The 27,388-nt window shown below is 37.4% G+C and overlaps 2 protein-coding genes across 2 annotated transcripts in view; both read right to left on the bottom strand.

The window, feature by feature from the left end:
- Positions 1 to 17,173, bottom strand: part of HSPA4L (heat shock protein family A (Hsp70) member 4 like) — a 53,700-nt gene extending 36,527 nt beyond the window's left edge. Inside the window, exons 1-4 of the mRNA XM_061142319.1 lie at positions 16,581 to 17,173; positions 15,180 to 15,377; positions 3,505 to 3,562; positions 1,636 to 1,776 (exon numbers count right to left, since the gene is read on the bottom strand). Of these exons, the coding sequence (XP_060998302.1) occupies positions 1,636 to 1,776; positions 3,505 to 3,562; positions 15,180 to 15,377; positions 16,581 to 17,038 (855 nt within the window). The 5' untranslated portion in view covers positions 17,039 to 17,173. The remainder of the gene's footprint in view (positions 1 to 1,635; positions 1,777 to 3,504; positions 3,563 to 15,179; positions 15,378 to 16,580) is intronic.
- A 5,806-nt stretch (positions 17,174 to 22,979) lies between these two features.
- The window catches only part of SLC25A31 (solute carrier family 25 member 31), a 28,001-nt gene continuing 23,592 nt past the window's right edge, over positions 22,980 to 27,388 (bottom strand). The window contains exons 5-6 of the mRNA XM_061140889.1: positions 26,927 to 27,052; positions 22,980 to 23,180 (exon numbers count right to left, since the gene is read on the bottom strand). Coding sequence (XP_060996872.1) covers positions 22,980 to 23,180; positions 26,927 to 27,052 — 327 coding nt within the window. The remainder of the gene's footprint in view (positions 23,181 to 26,926; positions 27,053 to 27,388) is intronic.

The following is a 27,388-nucleotide window of genomic DNA, read 5'->3' as shown; positions in this document are numbered from 1 at the left end:
GTCAGAAAAAATAAATGCATAAAATGCTTGAGGCATTGAATGCTAAAGATCTTCAGTCTTTAAAGGATGAAGAAACTTAGTTCAACGCATGGTTGATTGATGTTTTCAAAGCCTCTTCAATTAGCTTACATGCACTCACTATAACTGCATAAAAATTATATCACTTAAAAATTAGGTTTTGACTTTCTATTAAAATTATTTTGTTTTTAATCAAACTACTCACAAAGCATAATTTTTAATTTTCTTTTTAAAGAATAAAACACTTTAGTTTAGAATAAAACTGTTCCACACAGTCATTAACTGGAAGTTATCATATCTAAAGGACATGTAAACATTACTCTTTATCACATTTATTGCTATCATAACCCATTAGCTTTCTAGTCAGTACCTCTTGATCCACAAATTTCACCTAAAATATGACTTCCCAATTTTCAGTTTGTCCTTAATCTCTTATCGTGTCTTCTTTGAACTACTGTTAAGTCTCATGTCTCATTACAATTCATCATCCATCCTGTAGTCAGAACCCTCTTCTAAACATGGAAATATGTGCACCTTAAAACATATATATCAATTTGAAAATCAGATACTAAAATTTTTAGCTGTGAGATATAAATCTTATTGCATAAAGTTTACCCCTCTGAAGTATACAATGAAGTGGTTTTACTATGTTCAAAGTTGTATACTGATTACCACTCATTGTAGTACATTTTCATCACCTTAAAAACAGTGTCCCATTAGTAGCAGCAGCAGTAGAGATACCCATTCCTAACAATTAAGAAGTAAAGATACCCTTAATTCCTAACAACCATAAGTCTATTTTCTGTGTCTACTGATTTGCATTGATTCTGGAGAGCCACACAAAAGAAATCACAAAATATGTGGCCTTTTATATGTTTTTTCCCCCCAGTTAGCATGTTTTCTAGGTACTTTCTTTTTATGGCCAAATAATACATGCCACTGGATAACTATACCACATTTTGTTCATACGCTCATCAGCTGGTAGACACTTGGGTTGTTCCCACTTCTTGGCTATTATAAATAATGTTATTATGAACATTAGTGTACAAAGTTTTGTGTGCACAAGTGGTTCAATTCTCTTATGTATATATACCTCCTAGGTAGAACTGCTAAGTCATATAATCTATCTGTTTTGGGGTATTCTGTTAGTTTTTGTTAACCAATCTAAAACTTTCTGTCTCAGGATGTAGAAGTAAAAACCTAGAATCTATCTGTTACTTGGAAGAAGAATTTGCTTTAATACTCCTAATACAAGATTCTTCTAAATTAGAGCAAACTCATTATAGCAGTTAACATACTTTGGGGTCTATTTTTCTAAATCACATACGCCTCTGCTTTTGTCCCTTAAAAATGGTTCACCTCGAAAAGTTCTCCAACAATAATACCTTTCTCTTGACAATAAAAGTATTTGGATTAAAAAGATTATTATTTTAAGTCAGATTTTTTTTTTTGCATACACTAAAGCACACTACAAAAACTGCCTGTTTCTTGGTATGTATGTATTTCACCTAAAGGAAAAAAGTTAAAATATTTTTAAAGTATTTAAAAATAGGCAATATTACTGCTTTTGGTTTTTTAATTTGAACAAATGCTTGCATTCTGAGAATATACACTTACCTTAACCCCTGCACTTCCATTTGGCATCTTCTGCAGCTCATAGGGAAGCCTGATCCTTTCAGTTTGCACAATAGGATCGTCAAAAGATCGCCCATGAAGTTTTTTGAAACCATGAATTGTATTTCTTACATTCGTGACTATCTGTTGGCAGTAAACACTTTTATCAATTACTGAATTAATGGAAAGTAAACTACCCTAGTATTTGAGAATCACCAAGTCTCCTTATCCTATACATCTGTAAAAGTTAAGAATTACACACTATCATTTAATTATCTGATTTCTAATTGACAGGAGTCCCTTGGACAGCAAGGATATCAAACCAGTCATCCTAAAGGAAATCAACCCTGAATATTCATCGGAAGGACTGATGCTAAAGCTGAAGCTCCAATACTTTAGCCACCTGATATGAAGAGCCAACTTATTTGAAAAAGATGCTGATGCTGGGATAGACTGAGGGCAGGAGGAGAAGGGGGCGACAGAGGATGAGATGGTTGGATGGCATGTACTCAATGGATATGTGCTTGAGCAAACTCCAGGAGACAAATAAGGACAGGGAAGCCTGGCGTGCTGCAGTCCATGGGGTCACAAAGAGTCAGACACAACAAGCAACTGAACAAATTGATAGAAACCACTATCTCCTACCCTTGGAATGTTAAAATCAAAATTAATTGTCTTTTAAAAAGAACAAAACTTCAAAACTTCTCAAATACAATGAAAATCTATCGACAACTCAATTATTTGGTTTTCTTCAAGACTTTTAGGCTAATGAATTAGTATCTTTGATTTCTTTCCACTTTGTGTTTTTATTAATATTTAAACTATGTCTTTTATCACCCTGTTTTTCTTTTACACTAAATATCTTCTGTGTCCTAGGCTAGTAAATTAAAAATCCTTCCATATAGCATGGTGCTAAGTTAATGTGTCTTCATTTGTAAATAGCGTGTATTTTGGCAAAGTAGTTTTTTCTTTAACTAGAACATGTAGTTGTTGCCCTCTTAGTGACCTTCAATTATAAGATGAAAACTACAGGGATGCTGAATTACTATGTTGATCTCTTTAGCTTTTTAGGAAAAATAACATAGTTTGCTTCCTTCAGGACTCTAAGCCATACGATACCTTAGGAGATCAGCCAGAATATGAGAAGTAACCTTTAGTGAAGGGGTCATTTTGGCACAAACATTTGGTTATGTGCAGTATGAAAATGGAAAAGGAGGAAAAAAACATATTCACACTCATTTATTCCTGGATAAATGAGTCAATTATTTCTACAAAGTCATAAAAAAAATAGCTCCATTAAACAGTTATTTTGTAATAAAGAAAAGACCCAGGTATATATTAAAAAGTAAAAAATAATTGTTAAGGGCATTTGGTTCATGGCAATAAACAAAGTCTTAAGAAAAATGAACCTGTAGCATGGAATGTTAAAGTGTATGTTTTATGCAAAAGGATTTCAGAAGCCTAGAAATATGAATACTTAAACAGATTCCATGTAAAGTGGCAGCCACAGAGAATTAACTCTGGAAACTAGTTTTTCCAATTTTTTCCACCTTCTTTAACAAAGACATCATTCACTTGTTGTAGAAGTATGTATTCTAGATAGCATATCCCTCATTAAAAGTGACCATACAAGGAAAACCTGATGCCATCTGACAGCATAACATAACCTCACAACTAATATTTTTTAAAAAATAAAATTCAAGAAATATTTTACAATCCAAAGCAAAATATATTTAGTAAGATACAAAGATATTAGGATCTGTCAACTTCTTTACTCTCTTTTTTCACTTTTAATTATATAAACTGGGAGCTTAGCTGCCATTATGAAGTTAATTCTTCCTGTAAGTCAAAACATCTGCATTAACAACTCACCTGGCTCTTAGCTGCATTTCCAATGGCTCGTGTTCTTGATCCCAAAGATATACACGCTCTGAACAGGGAAAAAAGAAAAAGTGTTCCCAAGGTATTTTTATATTAATGTACTACTACTGTGCTTCTCTTTATACAAAAATGAATTTAAGGATGAATACAATCATGTAGTATTCAAAAAATAGGTTATTGAAATCAGAATTTTAAGTATTTTTAAACTTTCCTAAGTAATAGATTAGTTGTCAGAATAAAGGTTAAAATTTTTTAAAATGTGCTAATAGTTGGCAACACTATATTGGTCCCAAAATTATTTTATTGGTCCCCAAATTATTTTTCAAAATTTTCAGTAAGTCTATGATTTGGATCTAAATCCTGGCTCTGCCACTTAACAGCTGAGTAACCTTGTAGTACAACCATTATTTGCCTCAGCTTCCCATCCGGAAGACAGTGTTGATAATAATACCTACTCAGAGAGGTGTGTGAGGATTTAGTGAGTGACTATAGGTAAATGATCTCTGGAATCAGAGATCAAATTGCCAACATCTGTTGGATCATTGAAAAAGCAAGAGACTTCCAGAAAAACATCTACTTCTGCTTTAATGACTATGCCAAAGCCTTTGACTTTGTGGAAAATTCTTAAAGAGATGGTAATACCAGATCACCTGACCTGCATCTTAAGAAATCTGTACGCAGGTCAGGAAGCAACAGTTAGAACTGCTGGAACAACAGACTGGTTCCAAACAGGGAAAGGAGTATGTCAAAGCTGTATATTGTCACCCTGCTTATTTAACTTCTATGCAGGGTACATCATGAGAAACGCTGGACTGGATGAAGCACAAGCTAGAATCAAGACTGCTGGGAGAAATATCAATAACCTCAGATATGCAGATGACACCACCCTTATGGCAGAAAGCAAAGAAGAACTAAAGACCTCTTGATGAAAGTGAAAGAGGAGAGTGAGAAAGTTGGCTTAAAGCTCAACATTCAGAAAACTAAGACCATGGCATCTGGTCCCATCACTTCATGGCGAATAGATGGAGAAAGAGTGAGAGACTATTTCTTGGGCTCCAAAATCACTGCAGACGGTGACTGCAGCCATGAATTAAAAGACACTTGCTCTATGGAAGAAAGTTATGACCAACTCAGACAGCATATTAAAAAGCAGAGACATTACTTTGCCAAAAAAGGTCCATCTAATCAAAGCTATGGTTTTTCCAGTAGTCATGTATGGATGTGAGAGTTGCACTATATAGAAAGTTGAGCTTTCTATATAGTGAATTGATGCTTTTGAATTGTGGTGTAATTCACAGCCTGAGTGATCCTTTTAAAGACAGAAGTCCTCTGCTAAAAACCCTGCAATGGTGTCCTGTTTCCCCAACAGCCAATAAAGCCCATGGTTTGTTTTGTAGCTGCTCTACCCTGTAACTTCAATCTAGGCACAGAAGTCTCCTTGCTATTTCTACAGTAGGGCAAGCACATTTCTGCCTCAGGGCCTTTGTACATGCTATTCTCTCTGGGACACAGACCTTGAGCTCTCACTTCATGTCTCTGGCTCAAATATCAGCTTATTAGAAATACCTTTTCTATCTTACATAAACAACATTCTTGCTCCTCCTCAATGCACACATCTTCTGTTTCCTCAATTTTATTTTTTTTCCATAAATATATCACCATCTGATACAATCTCTTTTTTTAACTGACTATATCTCCACATTAGGGTGTGAACTCCGTGGGGGTAGATAATGTTGTCTCATTGCCTTGATGTTCAGTATCCAGTATGGTAGCCACTAGCTAGTAAAATTTAAATTGACTAAAATTAAAAATTCAGTCACATTTCAAGAGCTCAACAGCCAATTTTTGAGTGTTTCAAAGCTACATGTGGCTACTGTATATGCAAAGAACAGAAAGTACATAGAACATATACTGTAGAATAGGAAGTTCTACTGGATAGCACTGCTTTAGGTGTCTGGTACATAACCAAGGTACTTACTGAACGAATGGAAAAATGGCTCCTAAGGGTAATGCTCATTTGGAGACTAGGAAGAATGCAACTTCACTAGTTTCATAGGACATTTTGGTAGCTCTATCGGGACCAGATTATATAGTGTATTAAATGATAATTATAAATGTGAAATATATTTCATTAGGTTTTAAGAGATCATTAAAAGCTTTTGAATAGCAGAAAGAACATTCCATGCTTTTATATATATATGTGTGTGTGTGTATATACATATATGTATATGTATTATGTACATATAAACTGAAAAGGAAAGATCTCAGAACAGTGCTTTTCAAGGGCTGAACAAGATACTATTACATTGCAGACACTGGATTCTCAGTCAAGGCAAGCAGTTAAGTTCGTCAATTTAACAGATGAATGCTGAATAACTACTACATGTCTGGCACTCTGTTGGGTAGTACAGTTATAATAATGAGGGGAAAAAAGTCAGACATCATATTGGCTCCCTTGGAACTTAACTGCTATAGACTCACCCAAATGTACAAGGTAAACTAGATGGTACACAAATGGGAACACATGGCAATGAAAAGTCGATAATAATAGGAATTGACCTAAAAGAGGAGGATCAGGAAAGGCCTACCTGAGAAAATGATGAGATTTGAAAGAAAACTAAATTTCTTTCACTAAGAAATTTATCATTTACTAAGAAATTTATAATTTATCATTTAAGAAATTTATCATTACTAAGTAAATGATAGATTCAACTAGGGGAGTGTTTGGCAGAGGTCATTTAGACTACAGTAATGGGAGTAGGGCTAGAAGTCATCAAAAATCTCGTATCAGGATAGTGGCAGGTGAGATAGAAGGAAAAGGAATTAAGAGATTTTAGGAGTTAAAACTCAAAGAACTTGGTGATGAACTAGATCTTCAGAGAGCAACAGGCGGCCACCAGACACACATGGCTATTACGCACATGAAATGCAGCTAGTCTGTATAAATAATGCACGCTAACTGACTACACCACTGGGGCCCCAGTGCGGCTGGTCTGAATTGAGATGTACTTACTTTAAGTATGAAACAACCTTATTAATTTAAAAACACTGATTACATGCTGAAATAAGGTTTTGAATATACTGAGTTAAATCAAGTATATTAAAATTAATTTTGTATTTTTATTGAAACTATTAGAATATTTTAAATTATGTATGTGGCTCACATACATTGTATTTATTTTTACTGAACAGTGCTGGAATAGGTAATAGGAAGAGGTAAGTAACAAGAATAACGTTCAGGTTTCCAGTTTGCATTGAAGGGTAGATAGTTGTGCCATGCAATAAGACCGAAAATGCCGTAAGAGGGACCTGTTTGGGGATGGACCATCACAAGTTCTACTTTGGATATGTTGAGATTGAAGTGCCTTTGATACATCCAAGGAGATATTTATTTAGAACTAAATGTTAAATGTGATGAACTGATATACGATGAAATCCAAGTTACTTTTCTTTAATTGTGATCTGGTAAAAACAGGTAAATAGGATATATTAAGAACCAGTGGTTCAGGTGACACCTTCATTTTTCTTGCAAATAACTCCTTGATTCAACATAGTCTCTGCCAGAGTAGACTTTGCATGCCTGATACAGAAATCCACGTAGATGGTTGGCATTCCATTCTAAATTCATCAGAGAAAATATGGACTTGCCATCTCTTGGCCAGCTTTATAACCCATTTTGCTTTCAACTCCATTATCTGGATACACTTTAAACTTTTAATTTTTCAATACAAGGCTATCGTTACTTTAAAGCACAGAAAATCTTAGGTTGATTCTCAAGAGTTCGACTTCTGTTAAAACACTTAGATCCAAGTAAGATTGATCAAACTATAATCATTTACTGCTGTATTCACTGTATTTGCTGTATTCAGTGCTGTATTCACTGAAATATGTTTTATGCCTGTATCTTTTCATGAAGAAAGCTACAGTTATCATCATCAGACATTCTCTTTAGGTTAAAAGCAGACAACTTGTAAAGTTCAAAAATTTAATGTTATAACTTAGAAATATCCAGTTTCAATACAGAGAAAATTCTCCTCACATACTGCACGCATGCTAAGTTGCTTCAGTCATATCTGACTCTGCGACCCCACGAACTGTAGCCCCCAAGACTCCTCTGTCCATGGCATTCTCTAAGCAAGAATACTAGTGGATTGCCACTTCCTTCTCCAGCTAAAGGTCCTTCTCACATACTAAAGGTCTTCACATTCCCTCCAATTTTTTTCCCCCCAAAAGATTCTAGAACACAGCCATTAAATAAATATCTGTCAAGGATTTTCAGAAAAATAAAAGTAATTTAAATACCTATTCTCTTTCAAAACTTTTACCTAATTTTCAGTAATAGCAAGGAAAACAGACACATTATACTATATATTAGGTTGACAGAAAAGTTTTTCTAGAAAAGGATATTCAACAATTTATCCAACTATATATCACAACATCCAATTACACTTTTTATAGATTATTTCAACTACTATTTAGAAAATCCATTTTATACCTAAAAGAAAAAAAAAAGAGTTTACAATGCAGCTTAAACCCATTATATTTAGGCTGATGTTGCCACCATAACGGTAGTCCTAGACTCTCAAAGAATGCCACAAAATTAAACAAATAAGCAAAACTTCTAAATGTTCTGTATAAATTTTAGTAGAGGAGGGGCATAAAAATCAAAAGACAGGATGTTACTTTAAGAAAGTTGTATTTGTATTTTCCCGTAAAATCTAAAATTAACTCTCTTATAAAGCCAAGCATGGTTAGGTTGGCGAACACACACACTGCCAACAGACTATGAAACTTCTCACCTAAGAGGTCAACACTCTAGATTTGTTTGCTTCTTTGTAAATCTCCACTAAGGAATCAAAACCTCTTGATCTTATCATTGACACTTTAAAAACAGCCCTATTTTTAGAAATTTCCACTTTCCCTTGCCAGTTCCATAAGATCACAATTACTATTTATAGTCTCTTCTGTTATCACTGAGTAGATGCAAAGAAATACAATAGCTGAATTAATGATATAAGAGGACAATCAATTGGTTTAAATAAGGGGTTTGTTCCTTACGTGGCCAATTTGGCTCTGAATCAAATTGTCAACCGCTAAGGAACTCCTTTCAACTATAGTTGCCAATATGTCTATACAGCAGGATTTCTCAATCTTGGTACTACTGACATTTGGGACTAATTTTTTGTTGAGAGACCAGGGCCATTTTGTGCACTGTGGGATTTTAGGATCATCTCTGGCCTCTACCTGCTAGATATCATTAGCTCTCTTCCCTTCCCTCTCCCCGTAGGACAACTGAAAGTATCTTCAGACATTGTCAGATGCACCCTAGGGTATGAAATCTCCTTTAGTTGAAAACCACTGCATCATTTCTCAAATAGTGTCCTGTACAAAGTAATCCATTAGTGGTTCAAAAAAGCTGAGGAGAACATTCTTTGCTATTTCAATGCCTCTAAACAAGTTAAGGATTTGAGACTTTGACAGTAGAGAAAACATGTGATTATTATTTCTCAAACTTAATTATCTGGAAAAAAAGTAAAGGAATGATTGTTACCATTTCTTTTTTTAGTTTGCTACTTAGAAATATTAGAGTAGGAAATAGCAACCCACTCCAATATTCTTGCCTGCAGAATCCCATGGAGAGAGCAGCCTGGTGGTCTACAGTCCCTGGGGTCTCAAAGAGTCCGACATGACTGAGCAACTAATGCTTAGGAATATAAAATGTTTAGGCACGTATGATTTAGTAAATTTTCCAATCTTTCAATATGGAAAATGAATAAAATATTTTAACATATAAAAACAAAAATTCCTTTAGTAGTCTCCAAATGCTTCTAATAAGCATAACTCCGAAATTAAATTTGTTCATAACTTAAAACCATTAACAGAAATATGCTGAGTGTGTGTGTGTGCTCAGTTATGTCCGACTCTCTGTGACCCCACTGATTGTAGCCTTCTGGACATCTCTGTCCATCCCAGGCAAGAATACTGGAATGGGTTGCTATTTCCTACTCCAGGGGATGTTCTCAGCCCAGGGATTGAACCCACGTTTCCTGCATTGGCAGGCAGATTCTTTACCACTGTCCCACCTGGAAAGCCCCTACAGAAATCACACACACATTTACACAGCTGATTTAATTTTTATTTAAAAAGCTGATTAGGTACTTTAAATTAGACATACCGTTTAATTATTAAATTAGATACAGTATTTTGAAAACTGATTATCTTACTCAAAATTCATGAAAGACAAATAACAATGCACAATAATTTTGTCATTTTTATTATGACTGCCTAGAACAAAGATTTGCAAATTACCACTTGCCACCTATTTTTGTAAATAAAATTTAATTAGAACATAGCTATGCTCAGTAATTTGTACTATAATGACCACACACTAAGTGAAGTGAAAGTCGCTCAGTTGCGTCTGACTCTTTGTGACTCATGGACTACAGAGTCCATGGAATTCTCCAGGCCAGGGTACTGGAGTGGGTATCCTTTCCCTTCTCCAGGGGATCCTCCCAACCCAGGGACTGAACCCAGGTCTCACACATTGCAAACATATTCTTTACCTGCTGAGCCACAAGGGAAGCCCAAGAATACTGGAGTGGGTAGCCTATCCCTTTCTCCAGCAGATCTTCCCAGCCCAGGAATCAAACCGGGGTCTTTTGCACTGCAGGCAGATTCTTTACCAACTGAGCTATCAGGGAAACCTAACCACATACTAAAAGGCATGTTAAACATCTTAAACTCATAATGTATATTATGTAATTTGTACCTATCATTCCTGCCTTCTAGAATTTTTTCAGAATTTTGCAGCTACAAATTCAAGGCAATGACTAGAGATTCATTCTGTTTTGTGGATAATATTCATATGAAAAGATTTTATAGTACTAGCTTTGGCCCTGCTAAAGTGTGGGATGTCTGCCCATCCACTCATCTAGGCACAATTTCATTAAAAAAAAATTCACTGAATTTTTGTTTGTCAACAGCAAAATACTTTGCAACATACACTAAGACATGTACAGATAAATGGAATACTGTACATATACATTAAGAAGAATGAGGTAGTGATATGAGCAAATTTGAGATGTTCACATTATATTTTGAAAAAGCCAACTGCAGAATGTATATAAATGTAATTCTACTTTTGCTAAAATAATCCCAGTTTTATACATATACTCACTATATATAGAAACACACACATTAAAGTTTAGGAGGTAGTTGGGAAGAGACAGAGGAGATATACTTTATGTAATTCTTCAGTAATTTAAAATACTTTAAATTAAAATTAATGTAGTCTCATAGTAAAACATACAAACAAAACCATTTCATATGATACAAAGAATAAATAATTTTAAAAATGTAAAATTTTTCTCCTAACCTGAACTGCTACTACCATTTAAAAAATCCTCCTCCCCAGCAAGTCACTGTTAATGTCTGGAGTTTCTCATTTTCCATGTAGAAAAACTTTTCATTTTCAGTATCTCAAGGTAAGTGATTTCTACTTTTGTGCATTGAACAGGACATCTCACATATCTGAGATGTGGTATATAAATAATATCTTCCCATATTTTCAGATTATACATACATTGATAAGGACAGAAAACCAGAGAACTGGTTAGTCTGCTAAGTTGGATCCTGCAGAATTTTAACAGTAAAACAAATATATACATCTAACAAAAATGTCTTGAAATAAGTTCGATTAAAAGATCCATTTTCTTTATTGCAAAGTAAGTTCATAAAAATTCAAAACATTACAGACTGTATGTATTAAGAGCATACTTCCATAATCTACTTCCAAGAAATATCCACTATTAATAGTGTAATGTCTTTCTACACTGCTTTTCTCCATAGGTTTGCACTAACATATTTTGTATACCTACTTTTGTATCAATTGCTAAATTGAAACAAGATTTTTACATGTTCTCAAAATAACTTAAAAGCATACTAATATAACATTTTAAAACAAGATAATATTTGTTAGAAACTAGCCAGTAACAGATGACTTTACTGATTAAAGATGCTTCTCTATACAGTAACTGCCCAGACAGATAATTTGTCCCAATACACCCATTACCCAATATGTAGATACCATCCGTATGCCAACGGATAATATAAGGACACTGGGGTTCTGGGGTCAAAGAAACCCGAAACTAAATCCATTTCACCGCTATTTCTTGGCCAAGATATTTAACTTTGCTTAAGGCTTCTAATGAAAACAGATAGGTAGTATTATCAAACTCATAGAATTGCTGTGATACATATGCCAGTGCAAACAATGCCAAGCCCATAGAAATCATCACTAAATATCAATTTAAAATGCAGGAAGCATGTTTTAGCTGTGAGAGTTGGACCATAAAGAAAGCTGAGCACCGAAGAATTGATGCTTTTGAACTTTGGTGTTGGAGAAGACTGTTGAGAGTCCTTTGGACAGCAAGGAGATCCAACCAGTCCATCCTAAAAGAAATCAGTCCTGAATATTCACTGGAAGGACTGATGCTGAAGCTCTTTGGCCACCTGATGCTAGGAAAGATTGAAGGCAGGAGGAGAAGGGGACGACAGAGGATGAGATGGTTGGATGTCATCACCAACTCACTGGACATGAGTTTGAGGCAAGCTCCAAGAGTTGGTGATGGACAGGGAAGCCTGGTGTGCTGCAGTCCATGGCATCGCAAAGAGTCAAGACACGACTGAGTGACTAAACTGATGTTTTATCTGACTACATGCTTTAATCTGATATTGAATGAGGATTTCTGGCTCCAGTTTTCTTTCCCCATGTGTGAAACTAACCACTTTGATATAATTGAGTCTGAGACGGAAACTCCAATCACTACATCTATACTTAACTGAACAATATAAACATATACAAGGCCTTAAAAATGTGCACACTCAGTAATTCTAATTCTAGAAACTTACTTGAAGGAATTAAGGGTCAAAAATTTAGTTACAAAGATAGTTATTGCAGCACTGCTTATAAAAAGAAAATATAAACAACCTGAATGCCAATAAGGGATGATTTAAGGAAATGCAGTGTTTCATTATAAAAACACTGAAATTAATTGGGTGCTATGTGCTAAGCCACTTCAGCCATGTCTGACTCTTTGCAACCCCATGGACTGTAGCCCACTATAGGCCAAAACTTAAGCAATTATCTTTTTCATTAAATTGTCCCTGGTTTATACATAGGATTCTCCCATGCATACATAATTATGTATATTAAAGAATGAAATGTGAAAAAGTATGGGTGCTGAAACCAACTAAATCAAACATTTTCTACTTTTTTCCCCACACGATCTTTTTAAAATCTATTTGCATCTTAGCAATGCCTTTGTCATATTACATTGATGTTAGCAAATGGGACATGCAAAGAATTTTTTTTTAATTTATTATGTTTTAATTTCCCATCCATTCAAAAAAGTTTCCAGTTTTATGATTTAGAATTTTTTTTTTTTGAAAAGCTAGTTTATGTGTATTATTAAATACTGTGTTGTATTAGAAAAGTTTCAGGTCCTCCAATAGTTATGCTTTTTGCAAGATAGGCATTTAATGAATAAACATCTAGGAATCAGGAAGGGCTATGTTTTCACTCAATAATGTAAGCCCCACAAAGTAAATACACACTGTAAGGGCACCAGACCACAATGAAGCACTAGTTCAGTAACAATAAACTGAAATACATGACAGCATACAACTCCAGAAAGAAGGGCAGAGTTGCTGACACAAGCTAGGAATACAGTCCTTCCACTTTTAGAACGTTCTACTTTGGTTTAGCCTCATTAAGTCTAGATGTTAGAAGTGACTCTCTTCCATACAAATCAGAAAGATAACCTCAGCCACACAGAATTTGCCAATGTGCTTAAGAATATTAACAGAGACTTTTAGAAGACTTAAACGAGCAGCCTAATTTCTAAAGAACTCTCTTTGAAAGTGTAGCCAAGCTCTTTAAAGAGTCATGGAACCACTAATAAGAGTTTTGAGCCTGGAAATGCAGTATCTGTTTTACAATTCTGGTTTCTGATCTTTTAGGATAAGGCTTTAAAGGTAAGGGGAACATCCATCAGACCTCTCATTTTTTCTCTATAGGCTAAGTTCCTGAAGCCAAAGACTGCCCCCATTAACCTTTACTCTGATGAAAGAGGAGAGTGGAATTTCCTAGTCCTTTTCTGGCAGAAGCCCATATCTGCTGTGACTTAAAACGCTGTAGAGATGAAGTCATCAATAGTTCACAATTTACGCTTCACTGTCTCATTGTGCATAAAGCCAGAGAAAGATGTAAAAAGAAGCAAGAGTTCTAACAGTACTAATGAATATTAACTGACCTATGCTCACATTTGAAACTGTACGTATACAGGAATTTCAGCAAAAGAAATATAATGCATATATCTAGAAAAAGGTGGTATAAACCTTCTAGAATATTCTTTAAAAGAAACCAAAGCACAAACTGCTCCAAGTAAACTATCGTCAAAACCTCCTTGACATAATTTATTCATAAAAGATTAGCAATATAATTAAAGGCTTAGCTTAACACTGATCTTGGACAAGATTAGTCTTATGTTTAAAATATTATATTTTGGACCATTCAGAAGGGTCAAATCAACATGTTTGGTTGCTTAATCTTAGAAAATAAAGACATTGGCAGTTAGTTACCTCATAAAATTACCGGTAACAGGAATCTACCATGAGAAGCTAGTTTTTCACATCCCTGTCTTACTTAATTATATTATTTGCTAACTTCCCAGACCACAGAAACAATGAAACATGTGGATACATGTTTCCATGACATAATGCCACTCCTAATTCTTTCATCAAGTGTTCATAATAGAATCACTTCACAATCATGTTTATACAGGACAGATGCCTCTGACTCTCCAACAATTCATTCTGTAGAAATACGCTTTCGATAGGTTCTAACTCCACTACTTTCCTTTAATGGATGAACATTACCGACACGTGGCCAGCGACTCCCATCCCTGATTCTCTCCCTATTAATGCACCACTAACCTACGCCCCAGGAAACCAGTCTGATTACCCCCAATTCTCAAGGACACTGAGGTAAAATCCCTTCTTTTAAAAAACAAAAGAAGGCTTTCTAGGCCAGATGAACCTGCAACTCATATTCTGACATTTGCATTCTAAGCTTTCATTTCTTACTTTTCTGAGAGAAAGCTGTCGCGTTGACAGATGGGCAAAGGAGGAAGGGGAGAAACAATAAAGAATTTTTTTACTGAGCGAGCGCGGATGCCCGCCCTCGGCCAATAACCCCAAACAAGCCAGGCGAGGGGGGAACTAAAGATCTTTCTCTAATGTTCAGGACGTCGTGGTGGTCCCGCAACAACCCTTTTCCTAAAAACTAAACCAGGGCCGCCAGGGGACCGAGGCGTGGTGGTGGGCGCGCGCGGGGGATTGTGAGGGGACGGCGGGGGGGGGGGGGGTGTGCGTGGGTACACAGATGCGACAACTATCCGAGATAAGTCCCTTGTCCTTGAAGGAAAAGCAGCTTTGTGGAGCGAGGAAGTCCGACTCCCACCTGGGCCCGCCACCCCGCGGACTGCAACTGATGGGCTGCACCTGTCACCTCACAGTTCGGCGCATCAGAAGAAACCAGCAGGCGGGACAAACGTGAGGGTCGGGAGGAAACGTTTCCCAGGATTACCACCAGACCGGACACTTACGGCGTACACCTGTCGCTGTACTCATTGGCGATGGTTTCGATGCCGCCGCTCCTCGCTACTGCGACGTAGCAGTTGAGAAAGCCGAGGTCAATGCCGACCACAGACATCCCGACGCCTAATGGTAGGGGTGATGGTGCAGAAGCCCTCGGTGCGGGGACCGCGTCCTCTTCTGGGCTGTTGCTCCTGGAACTACGACTCCTACGAGAAGCAAAGGAGAGATGACCCCAAGTCGCTGCGCATTAAATCTAGGGCAGCGCGTCGGGGAACCTTGGAGGAGGGGGAAGCCGCCCGCGCCGCAGCCTCCGCCGCCCAGGTCTCTCTCCACTGCGGTTCGGCAGCCTCCAACCGGCAGTTACTGGGGTCTGCGCCTGCGTGCTCCGCCGCTGGTGGGGCGCGCGAGCTGCCCCTTCGTGCCCGAGGCTGCTCCTGGCCCCGACTTCGGCCGCTTCCGTCAGCGCTCGGGCAACGGCTGCCCGAGGAGCTGCGGGTTCGAGAAAGATCTGGAAAATGGAGGCGGCTGAGCCAGCAGGAGTGGGAGGGAGGAAAGGGGGGAGCAGGGAGGATCAGGCAGGAGAGGAGGAGGGGAAGCAGAGCCTGTTGGCTCGCCACCGCGCGGCTGCGGGGCGCACTGCGGCTGGACGAGGTGCGAGCCCCGGCCCGGCCGGCGGTTTGCCCACGTGTTTGGAAGAACCCCTTTGGGTTGTTTTGGCAACTGGGGACCGGCCTGCTGCAGCTGCAGGGCACTGCCCGGGCCTGCCCGGCGTCGGGCGCGCAGCCTGGCGGTTGCTGGCCCGGCGCCGCCGCCTCGGTCTTTCCCTCCGAGGGGCCCGCCCGCAACTCCAGCACCCACCCGACGGCCTCGCCGCCCCGAGGGGCCCATGTGCTGCCAGCCAGCGCGCTCGCAGTCCCGCCGCGCGGCCCCGCCGCCCGCCCGCCGCGCCCAGCTCTGTGAGGTCGCGCCCATTGTGCGGCCACCGGTGGCCTCGCCTCGCCTCTTCCCCGGGGGCGCGCCGATTCCGAGGGAAAGGGGTCCTTTTCTCCCCACGAACAACAGTATCTTGTGTGAAAGCCGACTGAACAATTTCCCCTAGCCTAACAAGGGCTTGAAATACCAAAAGACAAACATGTCAAGAAACAACACACATGCAACTCTCTCTTGGTATAACTTCCCTCACTTTATCCTAAAAGGAGCAGCCTCCTCCACTAACCCTTACTTACCTCTGAAAACCAATTTTACAGGACAGTAACATTAAGTGTGTGTGTCCTGTGACACCAGGCAAGCTTGTGCATAGCCGCCACCCTTTGGTCCCCAGAGAAGCCTCCAGTGGTTCAACTGGCTTTCTTCTTTGATCAGGATAAGTGGTGGTGTCTGAAATTTAACCAAGTTATAGTTACACTTACAAAGTTTGGCTGCCCTGTTCCTTTTCATTCAATCCTTCCTGAGTTTCTTCTTCCTTCTTGTTCAGTTCTTTGTGGGTCTCCTGTTCCTTGTCATTTGGTTCCTTGTGGTCCTGTTGGTCGTCGTTCAGTTCTTCATCGGTTTCCCGTTCCTCGTCATTCGGTTCTCCGTAGTTCTGTTCCCTGTCATTGAGTTCTTCCGGGATTTCCTTTTCTTTCTTGCCCAATTCCTTGTGTGATTCCTGTTGCTTCTTCCTTGATTCTTCATGTGTTTCCTGTTTCCCGTTTGTTGGTATCATGAGAAAGACTTTTTTACGAGGTTTTCTCATAGGCTCACTGTCCTTATTTGTCCACTTCTTAAAAGAACTGAGACTTTTTACCACAATCAGTGCTGCAATAGCAGCAGCAGCAAGGGTGGCTATCGCTCCTGCTGCGCTTGCTATGAGGAACATGAAATCCATTTTCAAGGGCGATACTGAGGAAACTGTGATGTACTGTAATGTTCAGTAATGTTTTGGCTCCCGTCTGTCTTCATTAAAGAATTACATCTCTCTTCCATCTCACAAGGACACAGGAAACATGGTAACTCCCGCCGCCGCCGCCCTCCTCTGTCCTCTCCGCGGCAGGTGTCGCGGCCGCGGCTCCCAGCAGGCAGTGCGTGAGCAGGGCAGGGATTGGGTGCTGCTGCTCGCGGCAGAACCCGGGCCCCAGAGCCGCGGGGCGGCCCGCGGCTTGTACCCATTCTCAGTTTCCCTTGGAGCCACCGTTCCGTTAGGCCTGCCACCATCTGTTTATTCTAGAATATCCTGAAACTCTCCTAGGACCATCTAGTTCCCCATTGCTCTCTGTACAACTTGAGAGTTTGAGAATAATTTTCCTATTAAAAAACACTTAAAAGATCAGAGTAAAAAAGAAACAACTGGGGTCAGGAGCAAGAGGTTATTATTGTTACATTCTTTGCAATTTCTGGGAGGAAACGAGAGCACCTCCCGTCTGAACGTATGACAGGTTTGGTGGGTCACAAGGATTGGGTTGTGGTCCCAGCTTGGTCTAACTTACTAGCGGTAGGACCTCTGGCAGGTTACTTAACTACCAAGCCCTAGGTTTAAAACCTGTTGAAGAAGATACATGTAACTACGAGACTGTTGTTACTATTGTATAATGTGAGCATAGGACAGTGCCTGGCAACAAAAAGGCCAATATATGGTAGGTATGCCCAGCTGCTGCTGCAATGTAGGAATTTTGTGGAGTTATGTATATTTGACCAGTGTATCCAGCAATCCTTCTGTATTCTTATAAATTCTAATATTCCTAGAGATTCCTGGGTTTTCTGTATATAGAACCATATGGCCTGGGAAATAACTGTTTTTTCATTTTTAATCTTCCTGTTTTTTCTTACGTTGCCTATGGTCATCAGTAGTACAATGAAGAATACAAGCTGTAATGGTGAGCATCCTTGTTTTGTGCTTAACATTAAATACATTCACGCTGACATTAGAGAACCTGAATTTATCCTCTTTTCCTTGCTAAGAGGTTTCTCCTAAGTGGATACTAAAATTTAACAAATGCCATGCATCATCTATATTTTGAAATGATTTTTCTCATCAGTTAATGTGGCAAATAATATGAACAGATTTTCTAATTCATATTTCCGAATAGATTTCTAATTGCTGCACTCCTAGGATAAACCTGTTAGGCCATCCATGATGGTTCTGTTTTAGATACATTTGATTTAGCTTGTGATTATTTTATTTAGAATGTTTATATCTGAGAGGTTTAATTTTCCTTTATTCTTCTTGCTAATATCAAGATTATACTAGCTTAGTTAAAGAAGTTGAGAATGTTTCCTCTTTTTCTTTTCTCTGGTAAAGTTTTGCAAAAACAAGCCTGAAAACCATTTTGACCTGGAGTTTACAAGCAGATTTATGACCATGGGTTAAGTTTCTTTAGGGTATATAGTCTATGTTTTCTATTTCTTGTATCAATATTTATATTTTTACTGAAAAGTGACCATTTCATCTAGGTTTTCACGTTTGTTGGCATAAATTTAAATGAATAATCACAGCTTCCACAGCTATATGTCCAACTTTCTCAATATTGTTTATTTGAATCCCTTTTCTTGGTTCCTTATCAGCTTTACTGATAATACTGATACTAGAGAAATGTGTCTGTGGGTTTGTAATTACTGCACTCCAGAATTAAGCAGACATACCTACCTAGTTATAATAATACACCTAGTTTTGTATACATTGGGGTCTGCCCCTGAAACATTTTAAGGAGGGAGAGACCAAAATGTGTGTGGGCTCCCAAGAAAACTGATTATCCCCAAATTTACCAAGTTATGTTACCTCTCCCACCAAAAAGTCTTTTACAGCCAGGGTTTGTCTAAGTTTACCAATATGTTTACCAATTTGTTTACTTGACTGCTTTGGCATCCCTCTTTCCATCTGGGTTCAGTTTTCTTTCAGTAATTGTTTCAGTAAAGGTTTCTGAATGGTGAACATTTTTGTCTAAAAATCTTTTAATGTAAAAAAAAATTCTTTTATTGGAGGATAATTGCTTTACAATGTTGTGGTATCTCTGATTTACCTTAACTTTTGAATAACAACTTGGTTGTCAATAGAATTTTTGATTGACAGTAAGTCCCTTATCTTTTGGCATCCATTATTATTGATGAGTCTAAATATTGTTCCTTTCCAAGATATGAGTTTTATCTCATTATTTCATTTTGTAGTTTCAATAGGATGCATCTAATATGGATTTTATTAGATAAAGTCTACTCAGAATTTTTTTATTAACCTGAGGATGGATGAACTTTTTAGGTTCTGGAGAAGTCTCAGTCATTGTCCTTTGATTACTGCCTCTCACCCCTTTTCAGTGTCTTTTGGATCTCCTATTAGAATGTGAAGGGACTCTTTAACTTCTATGACTCTTAGCTCTTTTCATCATGTTTTTAATTTCAAACACTCTACCATTTCTAGATGTTCTTTCAGACTTGCCTATTCTTTTTTTAACTGCACTATTTGTATTGCTTCCTTTAAAAAATTTATTAGTCCTTTTAAACATTCTAACTCTAGAGCCTTTGAGAGTATTTTATCACATTTTTAGTTCTCGGGGTGCTAATTCTGACTGTATAATACCTACCAGCTCTTCCACACAGTGCTTGTTTCCACATATGATTCATGTTTTCACTATAAATTCACCTTCAGTAAGGTGGTTTTTTCTGTGGGATGTTTTGTGTGCCCTGGGTCACAGAAGTGTCCCAGAGAGGTTTTGTTATTTGTTTCTGTCAGAGCCCGGAGGAAGTCTCACTGGCCCTAGAACAGTTTAATTATTCAGGTTGGAGTTCCTGTATCACAGATAGTGTTTATGTATATTCTAAACTTTTTGTTGTGGCTCAAGCCTGGAGGTTTTAATTTCTCACAGATGACTTTCCTTTTTCCAACTTATTGCTTTGAGGTAGTTGGCAATCCTCATTATGTACTATGGTCTGGTGCTTATCTTAGTTTCTCCTTTTAAATAAAACTCCTTCCAACCTTTCAGCTTTATTGTAGAGTCATGTGGCTGGTAGGCACAGCATGTTGTTTCAGTCCCCTAGGTAACATTTCATTTTCTTTTGTCCTGACTATATACATGTTCCAGCCTTCGAAGAATACACTTTTGGTCTGGTGATTTAGTAATTAAAATCCTGTTTGCTCTCTATGGATGCCATTCAGGATTTTAAAGACTTTTTGCTTCTAAGCATGTCCCTGAATAAGCTGAAAACTTTTCTTAGTTTATGTTTGTATGGGACACTGTTACTAATATTTTATTATTTTAACTGCTTTGGTCCACCTTAAATCTTCCTTTTTTTGTAGTAACAGAATTACTGATAGTATAGAAGGAAAGAAAAACATCTTGTTATTTAACTTTTCGTGTTATGTTGACCTCTACAAGAAATCATGTTAAGCGTTTTCAAAAGAGTTAACTTTTTTTCTCAAGTGATAGCACCCAATATACTACAAAGTATACTTTGGATTATTTTCCTTCAAATATACTTTGCCCTGTGCACCAGCAGGTTCACTCACCCTGTTTTGGTTTTACCCACTCATTGCCGCATAAAATCTTTCTAAAGTTTATCCCCACTAGCTTAACATTCCTTTACCCACTAAAACTTTAAAATCTTGGGGATTTCAAATGTACTATCTTCTACAACATTTCTGAAAAACCAGACTCCTGTACAAAACCCTGAAAACTCTGCTTTCTGTCTTTAAGCCAGTTCCCAATTCTGATAAAAATTTGGTTCAGTTCAGTTCGGTCACTCAGTTGTGTCCGACTCTTTGCAACCCCATGAATCGCAGCACGCCAGGTCTCCCTGTCCATCACAAACTCCCGGAGTTTACTCAAACTCATGTCCATCAAGTCAGTGATGCCATCCAGCCATCTCATCCTCTGTCACCCCTTCTCCTCCTGCCCCCAATCTCTCCCAGCATCAGGGTCTTTTCCAACGAGTCAACTCTTCACATGAGGTAGCCAAAGTACTGGAGTTTCAGCTTCAGCATCAGTCCTTCCAATGAACACCCAGGACTGATCTTCAGGATGGACTGGTTGGATCTCCTTGCAGTCCAAGGGACTCTCAAGAGTCTTCTCCAACATCACAGTTCAAAAGCATCAATTCTTCGGTGCTCAGCTTTCTTCACAGTCCAACTCTCACATCCATACATGACCACTGGAAAAACCATAGCCTTGACCAGACGGACCTTTGTTGGCCAAGTAATGTCTCTGCTTTTTAATATGCTATCTAGGTTGGTCATAACTTTCCTTTCAAGGAGTAAGCGTCTTTTAATTTCATGGCTGCAGTCACCATCCACAGTGATTTTGGAGCCCCAAAAAATAAAGTCTGACACTGTTTCCACTGTCTCCCCATCTATTTCCCATGAGGTGATGGGACCAGATGCCATGATCTTGGTTTTCTGAATGTTGAGTTTTAAGCCAACTTTTTCACTCTCCTCTTTCACTTTCATCAAGAGGCTTTTTAGTTCCTCTTCACTTTCTGCCATAAGGGTGGTGTCATCTGCATATCTGAGGTTATTCATATTTCTCCTGGCAATCTTGATTCCAGCTTGTGCTTCTTCCAGCCCAGCGTTTCTCATGATGTACTCTGCATAGAAGTTAAATAAGCAGAGTGACAATATACAGCCTTGACATACTCCTTTTCCTATTTGGAACCAGTCTGTTCTTCCATGTGCAGTTCTAACTGTTGCTTCCTGACCTGCATACAGGTTTCTCAAGAGGTAGGTCAGGTGGTCCGGTATTCCCATCTCTTTCAGAATTTTCCACAGTTTATTGTGATCCACACAGTTGAAGGCTTTGGCATAGTCAATAAAGCAGAAATAGATGTTTTTCTGGAACTCTCTTGGTTTTTCGATGATCCAGCGGATATTGGCAATTTGATCTCTGGTTCCTCTGCCTTTTCTAAAACCAGCCTGAACATCTGGAAGTTCTCAGTTCACGTATTGCTGAAGTCTGGCTTGGAGAATTTTGAGCATTACTTTACTAGCGTGTGAGATGAGAGCAATTGTGCGGTAGTTTGAGCATTCTTTGGGATTGCCTTTCTTAGGGTTACTCTATGCTTATTAATAATGTTAGCATCAAGGAAAATAAGGCTCAGGCATAGCCAATTTTAAACTTTTTTTATTTTCATCAATACAAAGTACACAAACTAATTTTCAAGGGGATAATTTTTGTTCTAAGATACATTCACATTTAGCAAGATTTTATTTATCTTAAAGATAAAAGCTAGCAGATATGCCATCTTTATATCTTTCACTTTCCAACTACAGGTTTACAGTGTCATTAAAGTCATTATCATTTTTTTATAATCAGATATAGAATCTGTGCTTATTAAAAGCTATATGATACCATAAACACTATACATAGTAATAACCTGAGCTTCTTTAGTAGAGATGTTGTAGAAGAACGCTTACTTATGCCCATAGATATCATGATGACATCTCCTGATAAGCTTTTAAGAAATATTTGTCATATCATATGATTTCAAAAGATAGGGAGACAGTTAAAATAATATAATTTTAAAAGAAGATACTTTCATTTCTTAGATTTTAGCATTATACATTTTACCTTTTTTAATCACAAAAGTAAGAAAAAGATTTTAAACTAATAAAAAAAACATGTACCACTTATGGTAAGTAAAATGTCTCATTAAAGTGAGTTTGAATCTAAATACGAAAGAAACTGCATTTATTTGCTTTTTTAGTATTTAAATTCTTGAAAAAAGCCTTTGCTTTATTGCAGAATTAACACTTTAAGAAAATACTGACAGTAATAACACTATCAAAATGTACACAAATGGCAGCTATGTAATTTGTATGTTTAAGAAGTTAACTATATCCATTTCTCAATTTAATCTCCTGATGAACTACCTCCAATATCAATATTAAGGAGGTCTTTAATTTTATCATATAATACCAAGACCAAAGCACCCCCTGTACCACGAAGGATGTTGGAGAAGGCACCACGAAAAAATGCACCAATTCCTTCCTGTTGGTATATCTTCATAAAGCAGTCTAAAGTTCCTTTATATTGCCGTTCAGCCTCACCACTCTATATAAAGACAAACAGTTTGCCATTATCTTAGTATCTTTTATCATTAGACAGATTTTATATAGCACCAAGGATAGATTAAAATTAATACTGTGTTGAATAAGTATGTTGAGTTAACAGTCATATATTGAATACTGTTCCCACTGACTGGAGAATACTCATACTTTTTCAGGTACACTTTAAAAATGGCCAAATATTAGGCTTAACAAATTTTAAAAGATGGCATCACATAACATGATTTTATCATGTCACCACACTGTAATTAAGTGAGAAATCAATAGCAAAAAAAACAAAAACAAAAACAAACTAGAAATATATTGTATTTGGCTATTAACAAAAATATATCTTAGAAAATTTGTAAAACTTACTTATAACCATAAAACGCCTCAAATAAATTTGTAAGATGTAGTCTGAATGGTAACTTGAACCACCAGAAAAAAAGGAAATAATGCAACAGAAAGAATAAAAAACAAAAACTTATTTGAAATACTTTGACTAATTTCTAGAAACACTGTTTCAGGAAAAACAAGAAAAGGCTCTTAAATTATTAGGAGTGGCAAAGGTAACATCACTGCAAATGACCCAGAGATTAAGAGAGAGCAACATGATACTATGAACAACTTTTATTACAATTATTTTGAAAACTCAGAATAAATAAATTCCTTAAAGGTATAATTTACCAACAGAGTAGGAAGAAACACTGGACTAACACTAAATTTGTTACAGAAATTCAATCAGTTGTTGAAAATCTCATAAATTAGAAAACCACATATCCAGATGGCTTTGTATGTGAGTTCTACTAAATATTCAATGAACATTTAATTCCAATCTCACAGAAACTATTCCAAGGAAGAGAAAAAGTGGGGAGACTCCCCAACATATTTTATAACGATTGTATCAGCCTGATACCAAAGTTAGACTAGGATAATACAAGAAGGAAAAAAATATCAAGCTTATGTCAGAGAAACAGTGGATACAAAAATCCTGAACAAATCCAGCAAATCAAACCTAGCAAAGGGTACAAAATATAATACACCATGACCAAGGTGGATTGATCCCAGGCATATAATGGTTGGTTTAGCTGTGGAAAATAGATTACTACATTACATATATTAATACATGAAAAAAGAAAATAATATGATCATCTCAATATAGAAAAAAAATGACAATTCATGGTTAAAAATTACTGTAATCCAAAACAGAAAGGACCAATCATAACATAATAAAGGATAACTGAGAAATTCACAGCTGATTATTAAACTCTGTAACACTGAAGTCACTTCCTGTAAGACAGGAACAAAACAAGGCTGCCAGTTACTACTTCTTTGAAGTAACACTGAATCAGAGGTCTCAACCAGTACAGAGAGGCAAGAAAAGGAATAAAAGGAATAAGAATTGATAAGAGAGGGGGGGAAAATGTGGCATTATTTGCAGATTATATCACTGTATAAAAAAAAAACTTCAAAGGGTATACATACTGATAAGTGTCTGTAATAAAGCTTAACAAAGTTGTGGGATATAAAATCAAAATGCAAAGTTTAAAGAATACTGTCACGAATTGTGTCCTCACAAAATTCATATATTAAAGACCTAACCCCAGAACCTCAGACTGTGACTATATTTGGATAGAGTCTTTATAAAGATAATTAAGGTTAAATGAACTCATTAGAGTGGGCTCTTACCCAAAATTATCATCTTTATAAGAAGAGAAACAAAAAGGACCATGAGAAGACACAGGGAGAAGGCCATCTACAAGCCAAGGAGAGAGGCCCTCAGAAGACACCAACCCTGCTGGACTGTTAGAAAATAAATCTCTGTTGTTTAAGCCACCCAGTCTTTGGTACTTTGTTATGGCAGTGGTACTATGTTTTATATATATAACAATGTACACATATATATATAAATCCACACCCACAATTTTTTATGAATTATTTTGACAGTAAGTTACAGCTATAGTTGCCCCTTAAACATTCAGTGTGAATTTTCTAAGAATAAGTATATTGTCCTACATGCCCAAAGTAGTTATAAAAGTCAGACAATTTAACATTGATACCGAACCATCTACCTAATTCAGTCTATTTACAAATTAATTTTCTATTTTCAAAAGTTTTTCAATTAAACCAGAGCTAGACATAGATCAAGAGGAAACCAGATATAAAAGGAACAACTTTAAGGATAGTCCATATGAAGCAACAGGTTAAATAGGTTAGATATGCTTTACCCTTTCAAGGAGATCCAACTAGTCCATCTTAAAGGAAATCATTCCTTAATATTTATTGGAAGGACTGACGCTGAAGCTGAAACTCCAATACTTTGGCCACCTGATGTGAAAAACTGACTCATTGGAAAAGACCCTGATGCTGGGAAAGATTGAAGGCAGAAGGAGAAGGGGACGACAGAGGATGAGATGGTTGGATGGCATCAACAACTCAATGGACATGAATTTGAGTAAATAAACTCCAGCAGTTGGTGATGGACAGGGAGGCCTGGCGTGCTGCAGTCCACGGGGTCGCAAAAAGTCGGACATGACTGAGTGACTGAACTGACTGACGGTCCCTTTCATGTGGCCCAATGGGTTCTTTCAAGACCATTCTGTAGAGGATAATGAGGACAATGATAGTAACTACACCTCATATATTAGTTTGAGAATAAATGAGTTAAAGTGTAAAATACTGAGGACAGTTCTGCCACATAATAAACACAGCTTTGCTGGCCTCCTTATTTTCACTTGCCCTCATGAAACCTATCACATATGGTTATACTGAAATACTTTTCAAGCCATACCTTTAGGTGTGTTTTTTCCCCCTCTGCTGAGAATGTTCTCTATCTTGAGAAAAAGCCTATTTTCTGAGATTTAGCTCTTTAAGAGGCCATATCTGATCACTTTTAAGCACTTGAGTACCCTTCCCCTACTGCATTCTTGGAACGTATGCACAGTTCTATTCAAACCATTAATAATATGCTTTCAATAGTATGCTATGAGTTTGGGTGCAGGTTCTGCCTTATTTGTGTCACTGAAAGTGTCACTCAGTTGGGCCTGACTCTTTGTGGTCCCATGGACTGCAGCCCACCAGGGATTTTCCAGGCAAGGATACTGGACTGGTTTGCCATTTTCTTCTCCAGGGGACGTTCCTGACCCAGTGATTGAACCTGGGTCTCCTGCACTGCAGGCAGATTCTTTACTGACTGAGCTAGCAGGGAAGCCCATTTGTGTCACTAGAGCTGGGTGAATAGTCACTCAATTGTTTGCTAAATGAATGAATATAAGAAGTATCAGCAATGGAGATCAATAGTATCAAAATTCTGGTCTGGGGATTTACATTTAGAATATATATCATTATAAATATGTTTTCCTCCTTGGAGTTAAAATTATTTACTTTTATTAAAATATACTACAACAAATGATTACGTATGTCAGTGGCCTGTGACTGGGCTTATTCTACTTAATCTAATATTCAGTTAAGACAGACACATTCTCATCTAATCCCTGCCATGCCCCTCCACTCTCCAAACAGTAATATACACTACAGGAGAGAAAGACATCGCTGTTCTGATAGTAGACATGGAAGAAACTTTGCTGGATGATGAATGACTGCTTATGATAGGAAACAGAACAAAACATATCATGTATTAATTTCAGTAATAAAACGAAGGGCCTATGTCTTTTAGTCAAAATGTCTCTAAATTACACCTGAATATCAGAGATATTGGAAAACTCAATTAAGCTTACAAATAATATAAAATACCTGCATCATCATACGTCTTCTAACTGTGTCAAAGGGATAAGAGAGTATTCCAGAGCACGTAGTCACAACTTGAGCAATGAAAAAGGAGACAAGAAAAGGTGTCTCTTTCGGTTTTGGTAATAAGCCCTAGAAAAGAAAAATTATCAAGTAACCATCTAAATTTCCAAAATACCTTAAATTATTAAGTCAAAGGAAAATTCATATATATATATATATATATATATATATATATATATAAAAGAGGGCTCAATTATATTTAAACTGCAATAAAAAACAGTTGGATTTAGTACAGAAAGATTAATAGCACGAGATCAATAAGAAAGGAGAACCCCACACATGGCTCTATTTTTAAAATTTATTTGAAAAAGAATAGTATATCTGCAATTATAGGAAATTTGTTATTAACAGCACTGAAAAGGAGAGGAGATGGCAGCCAGTGACCAAAAAAAAGTTCTTCCATTG

This window comes from Dama dama, chromosome 5, assembly GCF_033118175.1.
Source record: "Dama dama isolate Ldn47 chromosome 5, ASM3311817v1, whole genome shotgun sequence".
NCBI lineage: Eukaryota > Metazoa > Chordata > Mammalia > Artiodactyla > Cervidae > Dama > Dama dama.
The sequence above is the reverse complement of the archived record's forward strand: the minus strand, read 5'-3'. Positions and strand labels throughout refer to the sequence as shown.